Genomic DNA, 22,666 nt, shown 5'->3' with positions numbered 1-22,666 from the left:
ACTCCATAGTCCTGAAGCTTGACAATAGTCCCTTTGCACGTTACCTTTTTGGTAAAGAAGGAAGTCTCTTATGATAAGGAATTGTTCACTATATATTTATTAAATTTTGGTGATGGGTTTAGTTGTGGTCTGTCCTTTCCTGCAGTTTTGCGATGCCTTGGGATACCAGCAAGAGTTGTTACTAATTACTTCTCAGCCCATGATAATAATGCCAATTTGCAAATGGACATCTTCCTGGAAGAAGATGGGAACGTGAACTCCAAACTCACCAAGGATTCAGTGTGGTGAGTTTGATTTACAAGGGCACTTGCTGATATCAAATTAGAGTGACAATACACATTAACCACAAGACAGACTGGGTCTAATGTTTCTTTCCCTTCTATTTTAAGGACTGTTCAATACCATAGGCAGAAATGTCTGATTGGTAGAGATTGTTTTTAGCGAATGAATGAGAATTGTTACTGCACAGGCAGTTTGCGTTTCTAGTAATAAAGATCAGTCATTGCATTACGACAGCAACCACTGAAAAGGGTCATGGTTTTAGCTATGCCTTTAGGCTAGAGCCCATACTAGTTCCTCTCTACTTTAGTATGAGAATATTATGGTGAGTGGCAGAGGTATTGGACCCGAGTATTCTCTATGTCAATATTCCAGGAATAATATAGCTAACATTTATTAAGCACTTACTATGTTATGTACGTGATTGTATTTTATTCTTTTAACAGCTGTATCACATGGGTGCTTATTAGTATCTCCATTGACAGAGGAGGAAACTGAGGCCCAGAGAGGTTAAAGTAATTTGCTCAAAGTCACACATCTGATAAGCTGAGAATAAAACCCAAGTGCATCTGACCATTAACCACAATTTTTTTTTGCCTTTGCATTAGTCGATTGTTCTCTTTTTTAAAGATTTATTTATTTATTTATTTTAGAGAGAGAGGGAGAGAAAGAGAGTGCACAAGTTGGGGGAGGGGCAGAGAGAGAGAATCTTAAGCAGACTCCCTGCTGAGTGTGGAGCCTCACCTGGGTCTCGATCTCACAACCCTGAGATCATGACCTGAGCGAAAATCCAGAGTCAGATGTTCAACTGAGTGAGCCACCCAGGTGCCCTAGGTATTGCTCTTTGAATGTAAAGATGTGGTTCTCCGTGATTTGTGACCTCGTCTTTCAAACGGAGATAGGAATGGGAGTAAAGTTGAAATTGTCACTAATACCAACCACATCATTCTTTCATTGCCCTGAGCAGCTACACCACAAGCTGGCTACAGGGGGTTTAAGATCCCAAAGAAATTTCCCGTGTCCGTGGGACCCACTCAGTCCAAAACAATATTCTAAAAAGAGGGGAAAAAACCCAAACATAAGGGATATTTATGAAGGTCTGTATGGGGGAAATTGCCAGGCACTGAACTAGATGGAATATCCAAGCCAAAAGCATGTCACCTAAGGTTGTTCTTTATAAGTAATAAAGTGAAAAGACTGTCAGTTGTAAAAGCATCCACATGGGGATGGCAAGAAGTTACGAGCTCATTTGAAGAGAAATTAAAAGTTAGAAGTGCCTTAACTCCCCCGTGTTACAGGAATGGATCACAGTGGTAGGAGCAGTATTAACTTGCCAGTACTGGTAAACGCTCATTGGAGGATGTGGCAGGAAGGAAATCGGGAAACTAGCAGCAGAGTGGTACTATGAATAAAAAACAGAGCAGTTCATTTGAAGGGAATGAGCTGGGCAGTGGTAAGCAAGAAAGTACAGGCAGGACAAAACCTCACCTCTGTAAACTGAACAGCAATTTAAAGCATCATTTAAGCCCTTGGAATTACAGTATAGCAGCCCAGCATGTATATGGAATAACAAAAACAGACCAAAATAGCTGCCCCAAAAGCCTGCTGTGACAGTAGAAAATAGCAAAATGAGAATTATTTGGTATTCTGTACTGTGCCCCTTTCGTTACACACACACACACACACACACATGCACGCACGCACACACACGCACACACACACATGCTTAATGCCTTGGTAGCCAACCGCAGTTTGAAATTATTCCTCCCTATTCCTTGATCTAAATGCTTCCACCATGAACCCCCATGGGCACCCTAACAAATAACCCCGCAAAGCCCTAAATAAAATTGATAGCAAATTGTAAAGCTGATAGATCTTGCTCTTGGTAGCGCTCTCATCTTTCGGCTTCCTATTCTGAATTCCTTTCCCGGTCCCTGTGAACTTTCGCTCCCTCATTACCTTCCACAAATGTCCCATCACCTTGGGACTATGTTCCCTGGTCTGGGGGACTCACCCATGCTCCACCATTAGGCCATTGCCCTGGGCTCTTATTCCCTCCACTTGTTTGGCTCATGGTGGGTTTACAACATATGGTGACTGCTGTCTCACTAACTGGCTGATGTGAACTCAATTTGGGACATGTCTGACCATGGAACACAAAGATTAAAGGGCTCAGTCAGGTCTGAGTCCAAAGCCTGGCTCTGCCACTGACCAGCTGTGTGACCTTAGGCCAGGCACCACCTCTCTGTGCCTCTTTCCTTCTCTTAAAGTAGAGATGACAGAATTTCCTATTTCACTCAGCCCAGAGCAGAGCATAACAGGTGCCTAATGAATGTTAGCTGTCATTATTGCCTTCATTATTAGTCACACAGCTGGAATTTCTTGGAGGCAATATGTTGCCATCAACCTAAGCACATTGAAGCAGTCAGAAAAAAAGAGGGGTATCCCGTGTCCTAAGATGACTGTGCCATTTCTGTACCTTTGGGGTATTTTTAAAACAAAAGCAGAAGTTTATGTCTCCCCCTCCACACACACTCCCCAGTGCAAACACTAGTGGACCCTACAAACTATAGAAGTTCTGTAAAACCAAAAGAATCTCTAGGGCCCTCCCTGATTGAGAATGCCAGTGGGGACTTTCCCTGGATACATCAATCAGTACATGGTCACCACAGCCACACTGCCACACAAGCTCTGACCTTGACAGTTACGTGCTGTGTGACCTTGAGAAAATGACTTCACCTCTGAGTTTTGGTTTCTTCATCAGTAGAATGAGGGTAACCATTTCCTGATGGGGTAGCTGTGACATTTAAATGAGGTAATAAAGGTAAAGGACTTACCATAGTGCTAGGCCCAGAGGGAGTGCTCCCCGGTGCCTGCTAATGAGATTAGTAATAGCCAGGGGTGAGAAGCAGGAGGGGCCTGAGCTATAGCTTGGTGAGGAAGCAGGGGGCAGGGCAGAAGGCTAGAGGCTGAGGTGAGGGCAGGGAGGATTTGGTGGGCATCAGCTGACCATTGAGAAGCCAGCACAGCATGGCTGACAACACATGGCCCAGCAAATTTCCTAGCAGGGGTCTCAGGAGCAAGTGGCCTCCCCCAAGCCCCCAGACTCAATTCTTTCCACAGGCTCCAGTCGGACAAACTCGCCCCAACTCCCTCCTGGTTTGTGCATGGCTCTTGCCTTCCCTGCCCTGCCCCCTCCTCTCTTCCTCCTCTCTTTCTAAAGGCAACCATGAGAATGACTTCTTGGTTTCTCTGTTTTGTGCCTCTACCATCTCTTTAACACTGAGGTATCCTGATGGTACACAGTTTGTGGTGAATTAATTTGTCCAACTGGGTCTCCGTGACTGTGACCGAAGGCGTCCTCTTTGGCCAGGTCCAGCGTGGCCAAAGCAGAAGTAAGCCAGTACAAAGGGCTCAGAGAGCCAGTGCAAGAATGCTTTCAAGGGCATATTATGCGTGGCACTCCCCAAGGCCATGGGGGGTGGGGGCGCAAAGCATGGGTTTCAGCCCACACTCTGACTCTTCTCCCTTTAGCACCAAAGACCGTGGAGGGCTGACTGCTTATGTGCCTGCTTCCTGGTTTGGCACCTCAGGTCCCTCCATGGTGGATTTCCCCTCTGAGAGTGCCTCACCTCACAGGGAGCAGCAATTTTGCAGAGTGGGACACACTGTTGATGCCCACAGAGGGAAGAGTCTGCTTCTTAGAGATTCAGGAGAGGGAGGGGCCAAGGAACCTTAGAAGGGCACAGCTGGGCACAGTAATTGGACCTCACTGTAGCAAATGAAATTCTGAGTGGACCAACGCAAGGTAACATATCCTGGAAGGAGCAATTTAAGCCGCCTGTCCCCCGTGTGCCGATGGGTTTTGAATTATGTGTAACCTCTGGAGGAAGGCAACTATGAATCACTGCGGACAGTTTAATGAAGATGCTTGCACAATGTTTAGCTGCAGTGCAAACAGTGAATTGGGAGATGAAGGTTCATTGAGGAGGGAGAACATGGCTCACTTCGTGGGCAGGGATAAAGTGATGGTTTGGCCTCACCTTGCAAGAAAGAGCTCAGTTTGATCACCTCATTATATGACTATCACAGTGGAAATGGAAACAATTTCAAAAGAAAGGGATGGTGGCACTTATTAGGGTCATGAAGGTATTTCAGTGAAAGGCTCTTCTCCTTCTAAATGAAAGCATTATCCTGTGTCCTTTTTGCTGGATAGGATGTAGTCAGATTTGATGATTCTGGGCTGAAAGAACTATGCCTACCTCTTGGCTGGCCCCCACCAGACTGTAGCCCCCATGGGGAAGAGCAATGTCTGATCTAATTTGTTTTTGTTTGTTTTGCCAGCATGTAACCGGGTGCAGGGCATAGAGCAAGGATTTAATAAATGGAATTGGTTGGAAAAAATTTTTGATGCTCATTTAATTGAATAAATGTCATTTAATTCATTCAACAAACACCATTGTGCACTATTATGTCCAAATACCAGATTCTAAGGAATCAGAGAGAAATTAGAGTCTCTCCCCTTGAGGAGCTAGTTTGTGGGTGAGTCAATCACATGTAGAACTCTATAAAAAATATAAGGTAGGTTGTAACATGAGCCAGGAGGCATGCAGATGAGGGGAAGGGGCTGCCATCCTAAGCCCAGGGGAGCAAAGGGAAAGGCTGTTCACATGGGAAGTGGCCATGGACTCAAAGCCATTATCCTCCCCGCAATCTTCTGGTTGTGCTGTTCACAGATGGAATGCCCAGGAAATGACCTTAGCCCACAGATGAAACTCAGGGGTATGTCTATAAAAGTCAAAAGCCCTGAGATGAGACAACCTAAGAGAGATCAATCTGCTTCAAGGACCCAGCAGGAAGGAATGAAAGCTCATACAGAGTTAGCCTATATTCTTAGGAGCACAGTTGTTGAATATTAAAACTCGTTCTAACTCACCTTCCAGCCCCTTTCCACTCCTGCCTTTATATCAAGAACGCCTGGCTCTTTGCCCACCTTCCTGAAGGAGCTAATGCCCTCAGGCTGTGCACTCAATGAGGAGCAGATGGAGTTAATACTCTTTAGGGGTGGGGATGCATCCTTCCATCCTTCCTTCCTGTCTTCCACCTATCACCACCTCTCCTACTTCTCTACCTTCTAGGCACTGTCTAACCCTGAGTCCTTTAAGACAAACCCACCCCTCACTCTTAGTTTTAGAGGGTCCAACAGCCAGCAGTGCTCCAGATTTCCTCTTGGAGCCAACAGCTTTTGAGACCCTGTGACTCCTTTTAGTCCAGCTTCCAAGCCCCTCACTCATGTGTCGCTTTCCATCCTGTTCACATTCCAAGGGAAGTTGTTCATCTCCTGACGATGGAGCTTCAGGTGGGGTGGGGGGAAGTACGTGCTGCCCATGCACTCAGGATATGAAGAGAAGGGGACTAAACACACGTGTGTACCCCCAGGCCCGTAGCTGACTGGTCAGCCTCTCAAGTTCCAGTTGATTAGCCAAGTGGCAGGTGTAGAAAACATCATAACTCAGAGTTTTAAACAGTTTATATGATATCAAAGATAATTGTGAAAACCATGAGTACCGCAACAATTAGCAAGTCTTTATTTCCTTTTATTGCCTTTTCATTTGAAATTAAGTAGGGTTGATTAAACTGGCTTTTACAATTTTAATTTTTTTAAATAATTGTGAACTAGCAAATTTGTATTTCTGAGTTTCAGCTCAATGTTGCAACAATCTAAAAATTAGCCAGTGATCCACGTGGAAAGTAATCACAATTTTATTTTGTTTTTCCCCAGGGCATCATGGAAAAACACCAAATCAAGTCAAACTATTCTTGTAATTTTGCCCTCCCTCTCTCTCTCTCCGTGGTGCAAGACAATATGATTAGCTCTGCCACTGATTAGCTGGGTCACTTCGGGCAAGTTGCTTGATTTCTCTAGACCTTAATTTTTCTCTTATATAAATGTATGAGTTTGGTCTTAATGAGCTCCCCAAAATTTTTTAATAAATTTCACTCTTCTTCCAACAAGGCCTTTCCTCCCATATGCAGCAGGTTCTACCCCTCACTCTGTGTGAAGACCTGCTCACCTGCACAGGGCCAGCTAGGATCCGCCTACTCACATATAGGTGCTGCTTTGCAAATTGACTTCACATCAGCTCCCAAGGAAAGAAAAACAAAAAACAAAACAAAAATCAAACACACACCACAGAAAAATTTTGTAGTTGTAATTTCTGGCCTCAGTGGATCTGGTTCTTTAAAAAAAAAAAAATCCAACTTCCTTCAGTACTTGTTGGAAAGAGTACAGTTATTATTGTTTTATTTTTTTCACTCCAAATGCAAAAAAAACTCTGCTGCAGTGGGTAGCATTGAATCTATAAATACAGCTCTTTTGAAGCAAGTTTTAGAGTGGAAATTAAACAGCCTTCACACCTAGGGGCCAGCACTGGGTATAATACTCATCCCAATTCTCATTGCAGTCTCTGCACTTGGCATAGGGGTTTGAACATTGTAGGCGTGTTTTTGAAATTTAGATCGATCTATCTTGTACCTTGCTATAGATGCTCAGTGTGTTCCAACTAGTTAGACCTTCCTGGTGTTAAATTACACTAAATTTTAATTCCTGTATGTACAAAAAAGAATTATACAAAAATAAATTCCAGATAAAAAGGTAGAGAAAATTTTCTGAATATGAACCAAATGCTTAAAGATGTTTAAGGGTTTGTAAAATTAACCAGTGATACGTCTAGGTTACCAGTTCTGAACATCTACCTATTTCTTTTCAAGTATAGATTATCTTGTAAACCGCATTACTGTCAGCCAAATTGTTTTTGAGGAAATCCCCTAGAACAAGCTCACGAGCTCTGTCACTAGAGAACTAAGAATATACACTCTGAATCTATACCAGAGTCTTGAAGAAAGGATGGAATAAGTTATTTTCCACCTCCAAAGAATCAAAATAGCTCATGCTTATGGAATGCTTTCATTGTGCCAGGTCCTGATCTAAGTGGGTGACATGTAGTAACTCATTTAACCTTTTTAACAACTTTTTAGGGTACTTGCTATTATTGTCCTCATTTATAGATGAAGAAACTGAGGCACACAGTAACCTAACCACAGTCACCAGCCAATAAGTGGCAGAGCCTGAATTACAAACCCAAGGAGTGTTGACCCTAGAGCCCACTTTTTTTTATAACACCTTTATTGAAATATAAATCACATATCAGTAATTATAAAATTGTGGTGCTGGTCTTGTAATGTAGAAAGATGCGATCTGAATTAATAGCACAAAGGACGGGGGAATGGAACAAAGTTTTTGCATGCAGTTGGAAAATAAGTTGGTATTAATCTGAACTAGAGTTGTCAATTAGAATCTTATAATCCCCAGAGAAACCACTAAGGAAAAACTGAAAAATACATAGTAAAAAGAAACAGAAAAAGAATTAAAATGTATATTAGAAAATATCTTTTTACAAAGAGTAAGAAAGTAATGAGGAACAGAGGAAGAAAAAAACATAATATGTATAACAAGGAATTTACAAAATGGCAGATGTAAGTCCTACTTATCAGTAATTGGATTAAATGTTAATGGATCAAATATTAAGATTTGTTTTATGGCCTAACATATGGTCTATTCCAAAGAACGTTCCATTTCCCCTTGAGAGATGTGTATTTTGTTTGTTGGGTGAGATATTTTATAGACATCCATTAGGTCTCGTTGGTTTATTGTGTTGTTCTAGTCTTCTATTTCCTTGCTAATCTTCCACCTGCTTGTTCTGTCTGTTATTGAAAGTGTAGTATTGAAGTCTCCAACTTTTATTTGTTAAATTATTTTTGTTTTGTTTATTTTTATTGAGATATAATTGACATATTATATTAGTCTCAGGTGTGCAATATAATGATTATTTGTGTATATTGCAAAATGATCACCACAGTAAGTCTAGCTAATATTTGTTGCCATACATAGTTACAAAATGTGTGAGTGTGTGTGTGTGTGTGTGTGTGTGTGTGAGTGTGTGTGATGAGGACTTTTTTAAGATCTCACCTACCAACTTTCAAATAACTGGAAATTTGTACCTTTTGACCCCCTTCACCCATTTTGCTTACCCCCTACTCCCCACCTCTGGTTGAATTGTTAAATTGTCTATTTTTCCCTTCAATTTTGTCAGTTTTGCATTTTGTGTATTTTGGGGCTCTCTTATTAGATGCAGATACGTTAATGATTGTTGTTTTCCTAATATCATTACCCTTTAATCATTATAAAATGTGTTTCTGGGTGATGTACTATACCTTGGCTAACTGAATTTAAATTTTAAAAAATGTCCTTCTTTGTCTCTAGTAACAATATTTGTTATAAAGTCTATTTTGTCTGATATAAATATAGCGCTCCAGTTATCTTTTGGTTCTATTTGCACAGTTTTCCACCTTTTTACTTTCAACCTATTTGCATTTTTGAATATAAAGTGTATCTCTTAGATACAACATACAGTTTTGTTATCCATCTTGCCAATCTCTGCCTTTTGATTTTAGTGTTTAGTCTACTAATATTTAATGTAATTACTGATAAATAGGGTTTATAGCTGCAATTTTGCTCTTTCTTTCTATATGCATTATGTCGTTTTTCTTCCCCATCCCTCCATTATTTTCTTACTGTGTGTAAAAAGATATTTTGTAGTATACTATTTTAATTCTTTTTCTGTTTCTTTGACAATATATTTTTTAGGTTTTTCCTTAGTAGTTTCCCTGGGGATTACAATTTAAAACCATCATTTGAAACAACTTAGTTCATATTAATACCAATTAATTTCAATAGCATACAAAAACGTTGTCCCATTCCCCTTAGCTTTTGTTCTGTTATTGTAATACAGATTGCATCTTTCTACATTATAAGCACATCAACACAATTTTAGAATTACTGCTTTATGAAGTTGTCTTTAAAATCAGAGGGGGAAAGAACTCAAACAAATATACATTTATACTGTTTTGCCTATTTCTCTATGTAAGTTACCTTTGCCTTCTTTTTTGAAGGGTAGTTTTTGCTAGATATACAGTTCTTATTTAACTTTTCCTTTCAGCAATTTGAATATATCATCCCACTGGATCCTAGCTTCCATGGTTTCCGACAAGTAGTTAGTTTTAATCCTATTGATGAACTCCTGTACATAATGAATCACTTTTCTCATACTGTATTCAAAATTCTCTCTGTTTTCAGCTTTTAACAGCTTGACTCTGAGGTATTTAGGTGTATATATCTCTCTTTGAGTTTATTCTTTTTGAAATTTAACTTCTCAGATGTATATATCAATGTCTCATCAAATTTGGAAAGTTTTTACCTATTATTTTTTTCAAATATTCTTTCTGCTCCTTTCTCTCTTTCCTTTCCTTCAGGGACCTTCACTATGAGTATGTTGGTACTCTTGATGGTATCCCACAAGTCTCTGGGGCTCTGTTCATTTTTCCTCATATTTTTTTCATTTCAATTTACTTATCTTCAAGTTCACTAATTCCTTCTTCTTTGTGTCTACTCCAATCTGCTTTTGAGACCCACTAGTTAATTTTGAATTTTTCATTCTAGTTATTGTACATTTCAACTCCAGAATTTCTGTTTGATTCCTTTTCATAATTGGTATCTTTTCATTGATATCTTCTGTTTGATTAAATATTACTCAGATAGTTTTCTTTAGTTATTTGAACATGTTTATTATCCCTGATTTAAAAATCTTCGTCTAGTAAACCAATGTCTTGTCTTCCTTAGTGACAGTTTCTCTTGACTGTTTCTCTTCTCTGTCTTACCCATTTTCTCGTGCCACAATTAAAAAGTAAAACAGATGATCAAAAGAGGGGAAGCTATCAAAAGAGAAAAAAGTAAAATTAAAAAAAATCATTGTAATAAGGCTGCTATAAGATGCTCTTAATAAATATTCAAGAAATCAGAACCTGGAAGCTTAAGAAGAGAGTGGAAACGCTCAGGACTAAGGAAAGACACACTCCCAGAAAATTTTTTAAATGGAAACAAGCTTCTTAGGTACTATGATACAGTATATGTAGTTGAATACATCTGGGTTGGCATTTATCCAGTATGTACAGGTAGGAACATACAGCATTTATTTAGACTGAGTGTCCTTTCTGATTGGTTGCGATTTCCAGTTGGTTCATGTCTGTGTCTGAGCAGTTATTAATTATTTTGATTATCACCCCTTCTATAAATACACCTCATGGTTTCATTTTGGGAGTAATATCACATCCCCCCACCTTCAAACCCCCTAATTGGGGTCTCTCATTACTACAGAAGACTGTGCTTAAACCAATTTCACAATTAGCATTGGAGGACTCCTTCCCTGCAAAGGACAAGCAAAAACAAACACCTTCATTACTTCTCTTTTTTTCTTTGTGGGCAGTTGGTTTCTACAGAAGGGTTGTCTGGGTCTCCACCTGATTGGACCTCCAACACTTGACTGATGACCCCAGAGAGACTTTAAATGCCCTTTTCTGGTTTCAGCCTTCCAACAGTTCCTAACAATGAACAGCTGCATTCTGAAGCAGTGTAGTGTTCCCAGCTCCCAGCTCCCAGCTCCCAGCTCCCAGCTCCCAGCTCCATAAAAGATTCCTCCAGCATGCCTCTCTTTCTCTGAATAATTCCTTTTCGTTGTTTTGTTTCATTACCTTTCCTAATTGACAAGTTTTTTCTTGGTCCAAGCTTTCATTTCCACTTTGGAATGTCTTGCTAGAAAAGCCTCAGAATCCACCAACTTGTCTCCACTTCTTTCAACAACTCCTACCCCACCCCATGCCCGCCACCACTGGAATGGCCAAAGCTCAACAATTTCAGGGTGTGCTGTCATTTTTGTCACCAATAGCATTGCCTGTATTAAAAGTATACCAAAACAGCCTGGGAAGTGGGGGTGCACCCATCTGCCACAAACACACAGTTTGCAAGATAGCTAAGTACCTTCCTTCTACCCCCTACCATTTTTAAAATAAAAGAATTCAAAGATTTGTTTACACTTGAAGTTGGTCCAACGCATCTCCTTGACGGCTTTCTCTCAATCTTATTTGTGTTTTCCCTTGAGCCATAATAAAGCTGCAGAAACAGAGTTACAAGCCCAAATCTCTTTGTTCCCTTGTAGGAAAACATTCCTGGACAAATTGTAAATGAGATGACCCTGTGGAGGATTTAAGCAGTTAGCCAAGTTAAAGGCAGTAAAGGACTCCTTGCTTAAATTATCCACTTTATTGTCTTTGAACATCTAGCATGCAGAGCCCCAAAGCCCATCTTGATCTCAGCTGTGTTCTCTGTCCACTTCTCCATCATCCCACAGGCTCTTGCAACTCCAGATGTGACCTTATCCAGTGGTTAAAACCAGGGCAGATTTTTAACTGTGCTCTATTTTCTTTTAATAAAAAATAGTTCACTTATGTGGGGGGTGGGTAGAAGTTAGTGCATGTTTATTATAAAAATTTCAAACATTGCAGAAAAAAATACAAAAGTCAGAGTCATCCATCTTCTAACTCCTCAGAACATTTCCAACATCTTCTTAAGTATCCTTTCATATGTCTCTTTGCTATTGTACCCATTTTTATTGCTGCATAACACATTACCAAAAACTTAGCAACCTAAAACAACTTTATTATCAGTTGATACCCAGTTTCTCTGGGTCAGGAGTTTGGGCACAGGTTAACTGGGTCCTCTGCTCAGGGTCTCAAATAATGGCAATCAAAATGTTAGCTGAGGCTGTGGTCGCATCTGACGTTCAGGGCTCTCTTTCAGACTCATTTAGGTTCTTGCAAGGATTCAGTTCCTTGCAGCTGTAGAACTCATGGAAGCTTCCATCTTTTACAGGGCTAGTAGGAGTATATCTCTGCTGCTTCCAATCTCTAGCTTGCTCTGTCCCTAACCTCTAGACCCAGATTTAAAGGGCTCACCTGGTTAGATCAGGCCCACCTTGCTATCTCCCTTGTAATTAACTCAGAGTCCACAGATTAATTATCTTAATTACATGTGCAAAACCCTCTTTGCCATGTAAAGTAACATAATCACAGGAGTTATATACCATCATATTCATAGATTTCACCCACATTCAAGGGGAGGAAATTATACAAGAATGAAGGTCATTTAGAATTCTGCCTTCCACACTTAACTACATACACAATGAACACATACATTGTGTTGTATATGTTATTGTTAAATAATGTGTTAATATTAAAACTTAATATTCCATAAGTATATTTCCTGCCTAATAAATGTAGATCTGCATTTTTATGGCTGAATAATGTTCTGTTTTGTATTTCAAAACAATCATGTATTGGACAGTTTCTGATTTTTCCTTCTTGTAAATTATGCAAGGATGAACATTCTGAAGTACCTGTCTTTGCATCTGTGTGATTATTTGCTACACATAAGTTCTAAGGAAAGGGTTTAACCAAAGGATAAACCAAACCAGTGCTGTGACATTCTCTGAAGGTCCCTCAGCAATGCATGGTGTTATTTTTTTAGGGAGGCTCTGCCTTTGGTGAAGATTCTGCAGATCCTTTGCACCAGTTCTGCTGAGTTATTAGCATCCTTGAAAGGAGTTCTAGAAATCACTAGCTGTCACTGCAGGAAACCTACAAAAAGTAACATAAAGCAAAGATGTGTTCTTCACTTGTCATTCCATCATTATTATCCCTCAAAAAAGTTATTTTCAACTTGATTAAATAATTCTCAATGAAATGGGGGCTTTATTTTAATTTCTACACTGCTTCTTTAGAAAGAAGCAACAAGAAAACTAGATCACTTTGAAGGTTTCTAACTTTTCTTTTACCTTTAAAGTGACACTGTGCATTTTGATCGTAGAGTGGGAAGTCAAGTTTCAAATGAAGGCTCTGAGAAAATATAAAACGATGAATCTTAATAACAAACAAACAAACGAAAATTTAATTACACCTGCCTTGGCGATGTCCTACACTTGCTAGGAGTTATCCTTGCCTTTCAATCAAGCAATGCTTTCTGAGCACTTCCTAAGGCCTAACTCTAGCGCTGGGAATGTGATGGTGAACAAGACAGAGCCCCAGAAGTGAATCACTCCCTCGACGAATGCATAATAAAATTACAAGATGAAAACAGAAAGACTATGACAGATCTAGATAAAGAAACTTTAAAATAACCTTTCAGGAAGCATATATATTCCCCAATCTGCAGACAACCTTGTGGTAAATGTAATTCAGAAATGTCTGTAAATATTAAACCCCTTTCACAGGGGACCTTGAAATCAAAGACAAGCATGTGTACCCAGAGATACTTAACATCCAGACAAAAGGGAACCCTCATGGCATGAGTGGTCCAGGACACATTTTCCCTGGCCATTCTTGAGCAGAGAGAATGGCATGATTAAAAAAAAAAAAAAAATCTATGGCTTTGGAGGTAGCATCCTCCCACTCTGTTCACGACGAGCCTGGGAGCCCAGCCATTGGCTTTCTATCCATTGACTAAGGCCCAACCCCAAACTCAGTTCTCTGAGATCTGAAATACAAAGCTTGTTTATCTTGTTCAAGGCTAACCCTGCCCAGGATATTTGATTTTAAATAAGGAGATTCTGGCGCCTATTAATCTTGGGTGGTGGTGTAACAGTGAAATCCTAGCTAGAGCCAGGATTGCTAAACACAGGTTGCCTACACGGATTGTGTAGGAAGCAGGACTATGTCCATTTGGATTGCAAATGTTTCCTTGCCATTTTCCTGGATCTCCCTGCCTAATGATGGAACTTTCCCTGTTCTGGAGGGAGGCTAGCAGTCATGTCTAAACTCACAGTGACCTTCTTTCCAGATTCAGAGGAAAGATACAGGCTCTCAAGTGGGAACCAACCTCATGTTCCTGTCCAACACCTCCACACCTTGACCCTGATCTACACCTACACCTCCCTGTCCCTGCACACAATGCCTCGCTTCCCACACCCAGGAATGGTGTGACTGTGAACCTCATCCTCCTGCATTCTTGAGAGTTGAGTGTCCTTTTATTCAATCTCTCTATTCTCTATTCCCACTCCCTGCACTGGTTCTTCCTCTGTAAGCATGACAATCTCTCCAAATGTGAAACTAATCAAAACACTCTTGCCTGCATTGCATTACCTTCTAGCCATGGCCCTATCTTCTTTTTTTCCCTCCACAACCTAGATCACTCTGAGGAGAGAAACCTATACTGCATCCCTCTGTTTCCATGCTCTCCTCGTTTGGCCCTGTCCCCATTCTCCTCCATCATCCGTGAAGACGCCAGCAACTCATCCAACCCTGACTGTCTCATGTGTATATAAGAACGTCTCTAGGGTTTTGTCTCCTGGGTTTCTCACTGGCTCTCGAGTTCATCACGTGCAAAACTGAACTTGTCAGCCATTCAACACACACCTCCCAACACAAACCGTCTTCTCTTCCTCCTTCATTCAGTCTTGGTAGATGGAACCATCATACTCCCTGGAAACACGAAAGTCTTCCTGCACTCATCCAGCTCTCTCACCTCCACGTGCCTGTACCCGCTGATGGCTCCTGGACCTCCCCATGGGGCTGGAGGTCAACTCAGCTCCTTGGCCCATCCTGCCTCCCCACCCAACTTCCACAAAGACAGATTTGCAAATTTAACTTGCCCAAGAATAGAGCTCAATCATTTGATTTGGGATAAAAGGATCTCACAGTCTCATCCCTTCCCCTACAGCATAGTTCATTGTTTAAGAGCATGGGCCCTGGAGCTCTATCACTAACCAGCTGTGTGACCTCAGGCAAGATTCTTAACCTCTCTGTGCTTCCCATGCAATCTGGAGATAGTAATAGTACCTTTCTAATAGGGTACGGGACCATCAGCTGTGCTAATATACATAAAAATTTTAGAACAGTGCCTGGAACACAGTAAGTGCTGTGCGTTTGTCAGTTTTGTGATTCTCTGCCCACCCTCACCTGCCATCCCTCTTCCCCATGCACACAAATATGCAAGCACGCTGTCCTCATGCCACAATGAACAGTGTGCAGTCCCCCAAACACACCGTGTGAGTTATTTCATGCCTCCACAATTTTGTTCTTATTTCTCTTGTTGACTTTCTAAACCCCCACATTCCTCAGGAGTTAGCTCAAATACCACTTTTGCTGTGAAACTTGTCTTCATTCCCAAAGGGTTTTCCCACTGAGACCCCAGTGTACCCCCAAATGAATTTCCACTGCATCACTTCTATGAATTATTTTAAAAAGTCTGAGACTTACTATTTTTGAGCACTCATCACATGCCAGGCCCTATTTCTAAGTGCTTTACTCCCATCATGTTATTTAAGCCTCACAGCAAATCTATGAAATGTTGTAACAATTGGTTTACCTTTTCATCATTCCTCCTAGATCACGAGGGTCTTTGTGGGCATGAACCTATGTGTCAGTCATTGCCACATCCCCAGCACCTATCCTGGTGCATAAAGGGTACATAGTGAAGTTAATACCTCCAAACTGAGCCAATCAAAGATGAGCCAAACTCAGAGATGGGAACATATATGAATTCCTGACATTGAAGGGCATTTAGGCAAAGGATGAATGGTAGCTGGATCTGAAATTCATCCGTGCTATAAACAAAGACTGTTATAACTACCTCCCCCCACCGTTAAATCGTTATTACTATATGAATATTTTCTGTAGGGCAGACGGGTTAATGTGCTCTCATTTGTTTCTGTACTGTCATATAATTTCAGGTCTTTCCAAGGACATGATAATACAATTCATGATGACATTTTATTTCATGCTCTTGCCTCAAGGGTCATATGCAATGTTCTGAAAAGTTTTGCGTGGCCCTCGGGTTGTGGGTTCCCCACCTTTGATAAAGGGTAGAGAGACACTCACCCTGATACCCTTTTCTTCCTGTTGGACACCAAATGGAAATTTGCCACAAATTAGAGACAGTTATAGTCAGGAGTTAACATTATAGTTTCTATGGCAACAGCCTAAGCCCATAAATACAAGCATTCTATTGCTTAATTGTTACAAGAGATCTGCTTCTTATAAATCAAATATGCATAAATGTAAACATGAATATAAAAGAAATTCAAAGATATATGTATTTCAGTTTCAATTAACTTTTCTTTTCTATCCTGTTAGCACATAGTATGTTCTGTTTCATTAGGCAGCAGAAGATGGTTAAGAACAAAACTGTTTCATGTGCTGGGTGGCCTTGAAACTGATATTAGCAGGGAAGAGAAATGTCCGGCCACCTGATGCCCCCCAGGGGTGCCAATGGGAATGCATCTGCCCAGAAAATTCAAGTCCAGGATATCTCTCGGGAGTCTTCAATTTGGTTTATTCCATTCCAGCAACTTGTAGATAGCGTACTCACAGGAATTCTGGCCACCTTTTGATTTCTTGGGGCGCTGAATGGGATGGGAAGTTTAATCTCACTGGGGTGGTGTTTTCTCAGGAACTACCACTGCTGGAATGAAGCCTGGATGACAAGGCCTGATCTTCCCGTTGGATTTGGAGGGTGGCAAGTTGTGGACAGCACCCCCCAAGAAAACAGTGATGGTAAAACTGCATCGTCCCTCATGGAACTCGTTTCACTGCGATCTTTATTTTGCTGTTAGGGTTGCATTTGATGTGTGGGCAACACTCCCATTGGGAACCAACATCAAAATTGTGCTTCCTGGGCCCATGTATGGTATTAACAGCCTGTCAATCAGTTTAATTTCATTTCAATGGTCAGTTTTCCCCTGATTATTCTACAACTGGTAAAAAAAAAAATGCATAAAATTTAACATGTATAATTCATCTACTCTTGCTTTGATAAGCAGTTTTGAAGACAAGAGAAAAAAATATCCTTGTAGGCACTTTTACTAGCCTCTAAAATACACCTCGGCCCTCTGTGATGCAGCGTGATAAGATATGAGGCAGTAGAGAAAATAAAGAACTCAAAAAATAGTTACAGATCATCCTTTAAATTATTGTTTTCCCAGAACTTGATTTCTTTTTATGTTGTGTGATTTCTTCCAAAACCTAAGTGTGTGGGTATTCATCATCTAACTTGCAGTCTATGCTAAGCAATGAATGGCACCTATGACCGCCCTCAGATTTTTATAAAATCAAATCATAGGCCTCCATTTCTCTTTAATATGATGATAAAAACCAGTAGCCTGGGGACATTATGTTTACTTCCTCAGGTGTTGATATGAGATACTGACGTGTGTGTGTATACCCATATATCCATAAACATTCATAACTTATTCATAAGAGACTCATGCTTTATTTATGCTGGATTTTGAGGGAGAATGTTCAACACTTTCTGGTGTTCTCAATTATGTATCATGAGGAGACGTCAGAAATGACTAATGGCAGTTAATTTCTTATTAACCAGAGATAGCTGGTTAAAATGTAAGGAACTTTGTAAAGGTAATCATGTGCCTACTGACTTCCAGAATGCATGCTGGGCATTGATCAGTATGTTGTTAATGTCCAAATTCCTCAATTTAATACTTGACGTACATGCGTAATGTCCAAAAACAAGACACAAAAATCAAAACAAACAACAACACAACCAGGGGGGACACATTACCATCTCCAACATTCCAGAGACCTGTGTAAATGGATCAATCCTCTGTAAGCAAACAGCTCAGCCTCAGAACAAACATCTGGAGTATGTGTTCTAGGTGGGAGAAGAGAGAGAGACATAGTGACTGCCCTGTATTCTTCTCATGGCTTCAAATTTTGGTTTGAGGATGCATTTCCAACAAAGCCCTCTTGATTACACACCTTGGTCATTCACCATCTCTGACCATGGGAAGCATGTGGGCTTAATCAGGGATGAAGTTGGGAACACTTGCCCCTACAGAGCCTGTATCTGTATCTGGACAGAATTGAAGACGACAGACTCATGCTTCCCTTTCCTCTGTGTGATGCAGGGATGTATCGGTGTGGCCCGGCCTCCGTTCAAGCCATTAAGCACGGCCATATTTGCTTCCAGTTTGACGCACCCTTTGTTTTTGCGGAGGTAAGTAGTAAGCTGGAGAGAAGTGCTGCTTTCTTCCTGAACCTCTTAATACTGAAAAATAAGACACCAGATCGTTACTTCTAAATTTGCCAAGTCCGTGGCATGTGTTTCATGTCTACAAAGTCGACTAAACATCATTCCAACCTCCAGGCTCTTAATTCTAAATGTAGTTCTTACTTAACATTTTTCTTTCCTTGATGTTTTGAGATTTTCTCCTTGAAAAGCAACTGTGTTACTAACCTTAGTTGAGTTCTTCGCACCCACGAAATAGGTATCAACTGCTCCTGAGAAATTAAGTGACTAAATGAATCCTTCAACTAAAAATTGGTGGAGACAGTCCATGAATTGAAATTTCAGAGCTTACTACTTCACTTCAACACTAACTTAGCAGTTCACATAAAAACAAAATCCAGACACACCCCAGCCATGGTCTTAGTCTGGGAACTGCAACCCATTTCCTGCCACACCAGGCCATCCTCCATCATCGGGGAGGGAAAGCAGAGCTGCTGAAATAGGGAGGGGAGGGAAGGGCAGCTAGAAGGCAGCATACTTCATGGGTTGATGGGGACACTTTTGTAAAGGGTTTGAAATTCTGAAAGATTTGGATGGGGACTAGGAGCAGATGAGGCAGTTAGAGAATACTCCAAGGAGATCTCTAAAAATCAAATTAAATATAAAAGGTATTAGTAAAGGAGAAGGTTGGGAGGCTGGGAGGCTGAGGGCAGGGGGTGGAGAGAAGAGAAATATGTGAGAGGCTGAGAGGCAGGATTTACCCGGAATATAGTTTCACCAATAAACACACTGAAGTATTGTCTGTTGTATACAGAGTTCTTACCATGTAATCACTGTGCCTACCATTTGAGGCTCTTAGCCACCCTTTAAAATCAGTATTATGATTCTTCCCATTTTACAGAAAGGAATATTGAGGCAGCATGGTTAATAACCTTTCCACATTCATTGAACTAATAAACAGTCATGCTAAGATCTAAAGCCAGACAGGTACTAAAGCTCATGCCAGTAACCACCACACTCTACTACTACTCTGGGATGAATAAATACCTATTATAAATATGTGGCAGGCACTGTCCTGTGGGGAACTCAGAACCCTTATGAAACTAGATCCTTGGGGAGCCTGGGTGGCCCAGTCCGTTAAATCTCTGACTCTTGGTTTTGGGAGATGGAGCCCCTGGACAGGCTCCACGCTCAACAGGAGTCTGCTTGAGATTCTCTCTCCCTCTGCCCCTCCCCCTCGTGTTCTCACTCTCAAATAAATATATCTTAAAAGAAAAAGAAATTAGATTCTTAATCGGAGGTGGCAATACATAGAACATCAAAAGTTAAATAACAGTAGTACAGGAGACTCTGTGGAACTAATTGTCAGATGAGCAATGTAGGTGATAAATGATCTGCATTTAATACATACAGATTCGTTAATTGAGTAACACGGGTCAGGAACTGAGTAGGACAGTAAAGGCCATAAGACACCATCCAGGGAGGGAGGGTGACATGAGGACCGAGGATAATGACACCTGTGTGAGAGCCACAATGGTTGGGCAGAGCATTGTGGGAGCACACGGAGGGAGGGGCAGGGAGGCTCCCTGGAGGGATTAGTGCCTGAACTGCGTCTTGAGGGACAGTTTGTAGTTATTCAGGCCAAGTGGGTAAGAAAGAAGCCAAAGGAAGGAAAGAATCTGAGGCAGAGGGGACAATTTGAGCATCCGAATGGGATGTGTGGGAAATGACAAGCTGTGCAGGCTCAGGAAGAGTGACGTGTCAGGGGTGTAGAAGATGAAGGCAGAAGGAACTGAACTCCTGTAAAGGAGTCCCCACAGGGGAGAGACTCGAGCCCCGTGGAGCTGGGACTTGAAAGGGGTGGCCCCGAGCTGGGGGTGGGGGGAGGTCAGCGGGAAGGCTGTGTCCGCTCCACACCCACCCGAGGGGGCGGGGCCTGAGCTCCGCAAATGGCAAGAGGCGGAAAGGAGGAGGCAGCCCGGAAATGTTTAGGAAGTAAAATAAGTGTGAATATTCAGACAGCAAGATCGGGAATTTGAAATACACAAAGGAGATAGTATTGCTTCCATGGAGACTACCATTACAGTTGCTAGAAGCCTGGGGGAAAAAGGCAGACTGTATTTCGAATTTCATCCCCCTTGATTTCACTTCGGGATTTGGAGATTTAGCCCAACCTCCCCAGCTGCCAACTGATAGTTTATGACGCTAGGAGAACCTCTTAATGGGAAATCACTCTAAAATTCACAGAGCCATGTTTTTATATTTTTATTATACTTTGTTGCTGCAAAGAAAGACAGAGGGAGCAACCTCCCTCCAAGAGTGAATTGCCTAATAGCTGTTAATGCAAATGCTTTTTGCTATTATTAAATATAGATCGGGGTGTTATGCATGTCATCGGGATTCGCTGATTATAATTACTCCTCTCTCAGCCACTGCAGACTTGTCTGACAGAGCGGACGATTTGCTGCTTTGGCACGGGCTAAACCCCGGGGCTGAGCCATTTATAAGAGATGCTCAGGCTGTTGAAAGTGTATGGAATCTTTTCTCAAGGGTGCCCAAAGTAGGACCGCATGGGGGGCATCGTATTTAACTTTAATGAGAGTGTCCATGACTCAGGTTCAGAATGCATCCTCCCTTCCCTTCTCCATCCTCTGGCTGCATAAACTTGCCTGTCACACCCCAGGCAGGCAGCCTAGTGTGCCTTTTCTTGCCTCTCGCTGACTTTCTTGGTCATTCCTTACTCACTTCCGGGCTGGATTAAACATCGTGTTCACTGACGTTTTTTGATCTTCTCAGAGCCGTGGTCTCCTTTAGTTAAAGCAAAATCCAAAATAAGACGTGAAGGGGAGCAGAGGATACAGGCTTCCAGTTATAGAATAAGCCACGGGGATGAAAGGCACAGCATGGGGAATATAGTCAATGATGTTGTCATAGTGTTGTATGGTGACAGATGGTGGCTACACTTGCCGTGAGCACAGCATAGAGAAGTTTGAATCACTATGTTGTACACCTGAAATTTAGGTAACATTGTGTATCAACTAGACTCAAAAAAGTAAAAATTAAAAAAAAAGAGGCATGTACAGGGGAAGGATCCTCTCTCTGCCCCTTCTTCTCTCCTCCTCCATTTTAGAAATGTATTCTTCACATTTCTAGATAGCTTCCAGGGCTTGAAGCTTATTTCTCATGGCCTCAGTGCCATGATGAGGACCTCCATTCTGGAAGCCCATCTGCCTTTTCTCTCCCCAGCTAATGGCGGCCTTTGGCTTCTCCAGGGGTGGGGGGAGGAGAGAGCAGAAGAGTGCTAGGGTCTGAAGTCCTTTCCTGAGTTCCCCGTGTTCACTGAGCACTTGGGGGTTGCTGCTTCTCTTCCATCTTAGCTTCCTCTCATTGGCTCTGTCCTCCCCTTCCTGCCAGCCCACCCCAAACCTGCACACACATGCACACTCGAGCACATGCCCACCCCTCCTTCCCTCCCTGTCACTGAGCTGATTTTTGCAGCAATGATGATTGGTCCCCCAGGGCCACAGTAACTGCTCCATTGCTCAGAAGCTACATAGCCTTTCCCATGCTCTGGACCGGAGGTTCTTTGTGTACAAACTCTACAGACACTTCATTCTCAATTCAAGGTTATTTTGCTACCACTTTTTAGCCCATTTTGGGGGGCTCCTATTCTGATCTAAAATAGTTCATCCATTTATTCAAATAATGTATAAGATTCTGGAATCACGTTGGCTTCTCTTCTTAATCTTCTTCATGCATCTTGCCAGAAATACCTTCTACAAAGAGCGTGCATCCAGCCAGGTCTGTGATGCCCATTATTACCCTTTGAGCTCTGTATAACATTGAGCTCTATGAACTTGATTCCTAGCCCACCTCCCTTCCCTCCTCTTTCCCTTTTCCTGTTTATTCTCCACAGTCTAACCAGAATCATTCTTTAAAAATGTAAATAAAACACATTCCTCCCTTGCCCCCAACCTTCTAATGGATTTCCACAACGCTTACAATAAAACTGAGCACAAGTCTTTACAAGATTCTATGTGATCTGGCTCCTGGCTTTCCTTCCACCTCTTCCCTTGCTCATTTCCTTCCAAGTCATACTGACTTTCTTGCCTCTTCTGGCAACACGCAAACATACTCTTGCTTCTGAGCCTTTATATATACTGTTCCTTTTGCTGGGAAATCTCTCCCCTACCCTCCACCACATGCTTGCACGTTTGACCCCTCCTTGCATCCAAGTCTCTGCTCAGATCACCTCCTCAAAGAGGTCTTCACTCAACCCACTCCACCCCCACCTAAAATCTCACTTCCTGGCCTGTCTCACAACACTTGCCTTAGTGTTATTATTTCTCTCCCTTCTAGAATATAAGCTCCATGAATGTATCCTCATCACTGAAAACAAGTTCTGGCACAAAGTAG

The 22,666-nt window shown here is 41.7% G+C and overlaps 1 protein-coding gene across 1 annotated transcript in view; it reads left to right on the top strand.

The window, feature by feature from the left end:
* The window catches only part of F13A1 (coagulation factor XIII A chain), a 165,943-nt gene that overhangs the window by 102,946 nt on the left and 40,331 nt on the right, over positions 1-22,666 (top strand). The window contains exons 8-10 of the mRNA XM_028122918.2: positions 146-284; positions 16,676-16,779; positions 18,150-18,238. Coding sequence (XP_027978719.1) covers positions 146-284; positions 16,676-16,779; positions 18,150-18,238 — 332 coding nt within the window. The remainder of the gene's footprint in view (positions 1-145; positions 285-16,675; positions 16,780-18,149; positions 18,239-22,666) is intronic.

This window comes from Eumetopias jubatus, unplaced genomic scaffold (assembly GCF_037043125.1).
Source record: "Eumetopias jubatus isolate StellerSeaLion01/CBP00866 unplaced genomic scaffold, mEumJub1_p1.0 scaffold_6, whole genome shotgun sequence".
In the NCBI taxonomy this organism is placed as follows: domain Eukaryota; kingdom Metazoa; phylum Chordata; class Mammalia; order Carnivora; family Otariidae; genus Eumetopias; species Eumetopias jubatus.
This window is presented reverse-complemented; position numbering and strand designations above follow the sequence as displayed.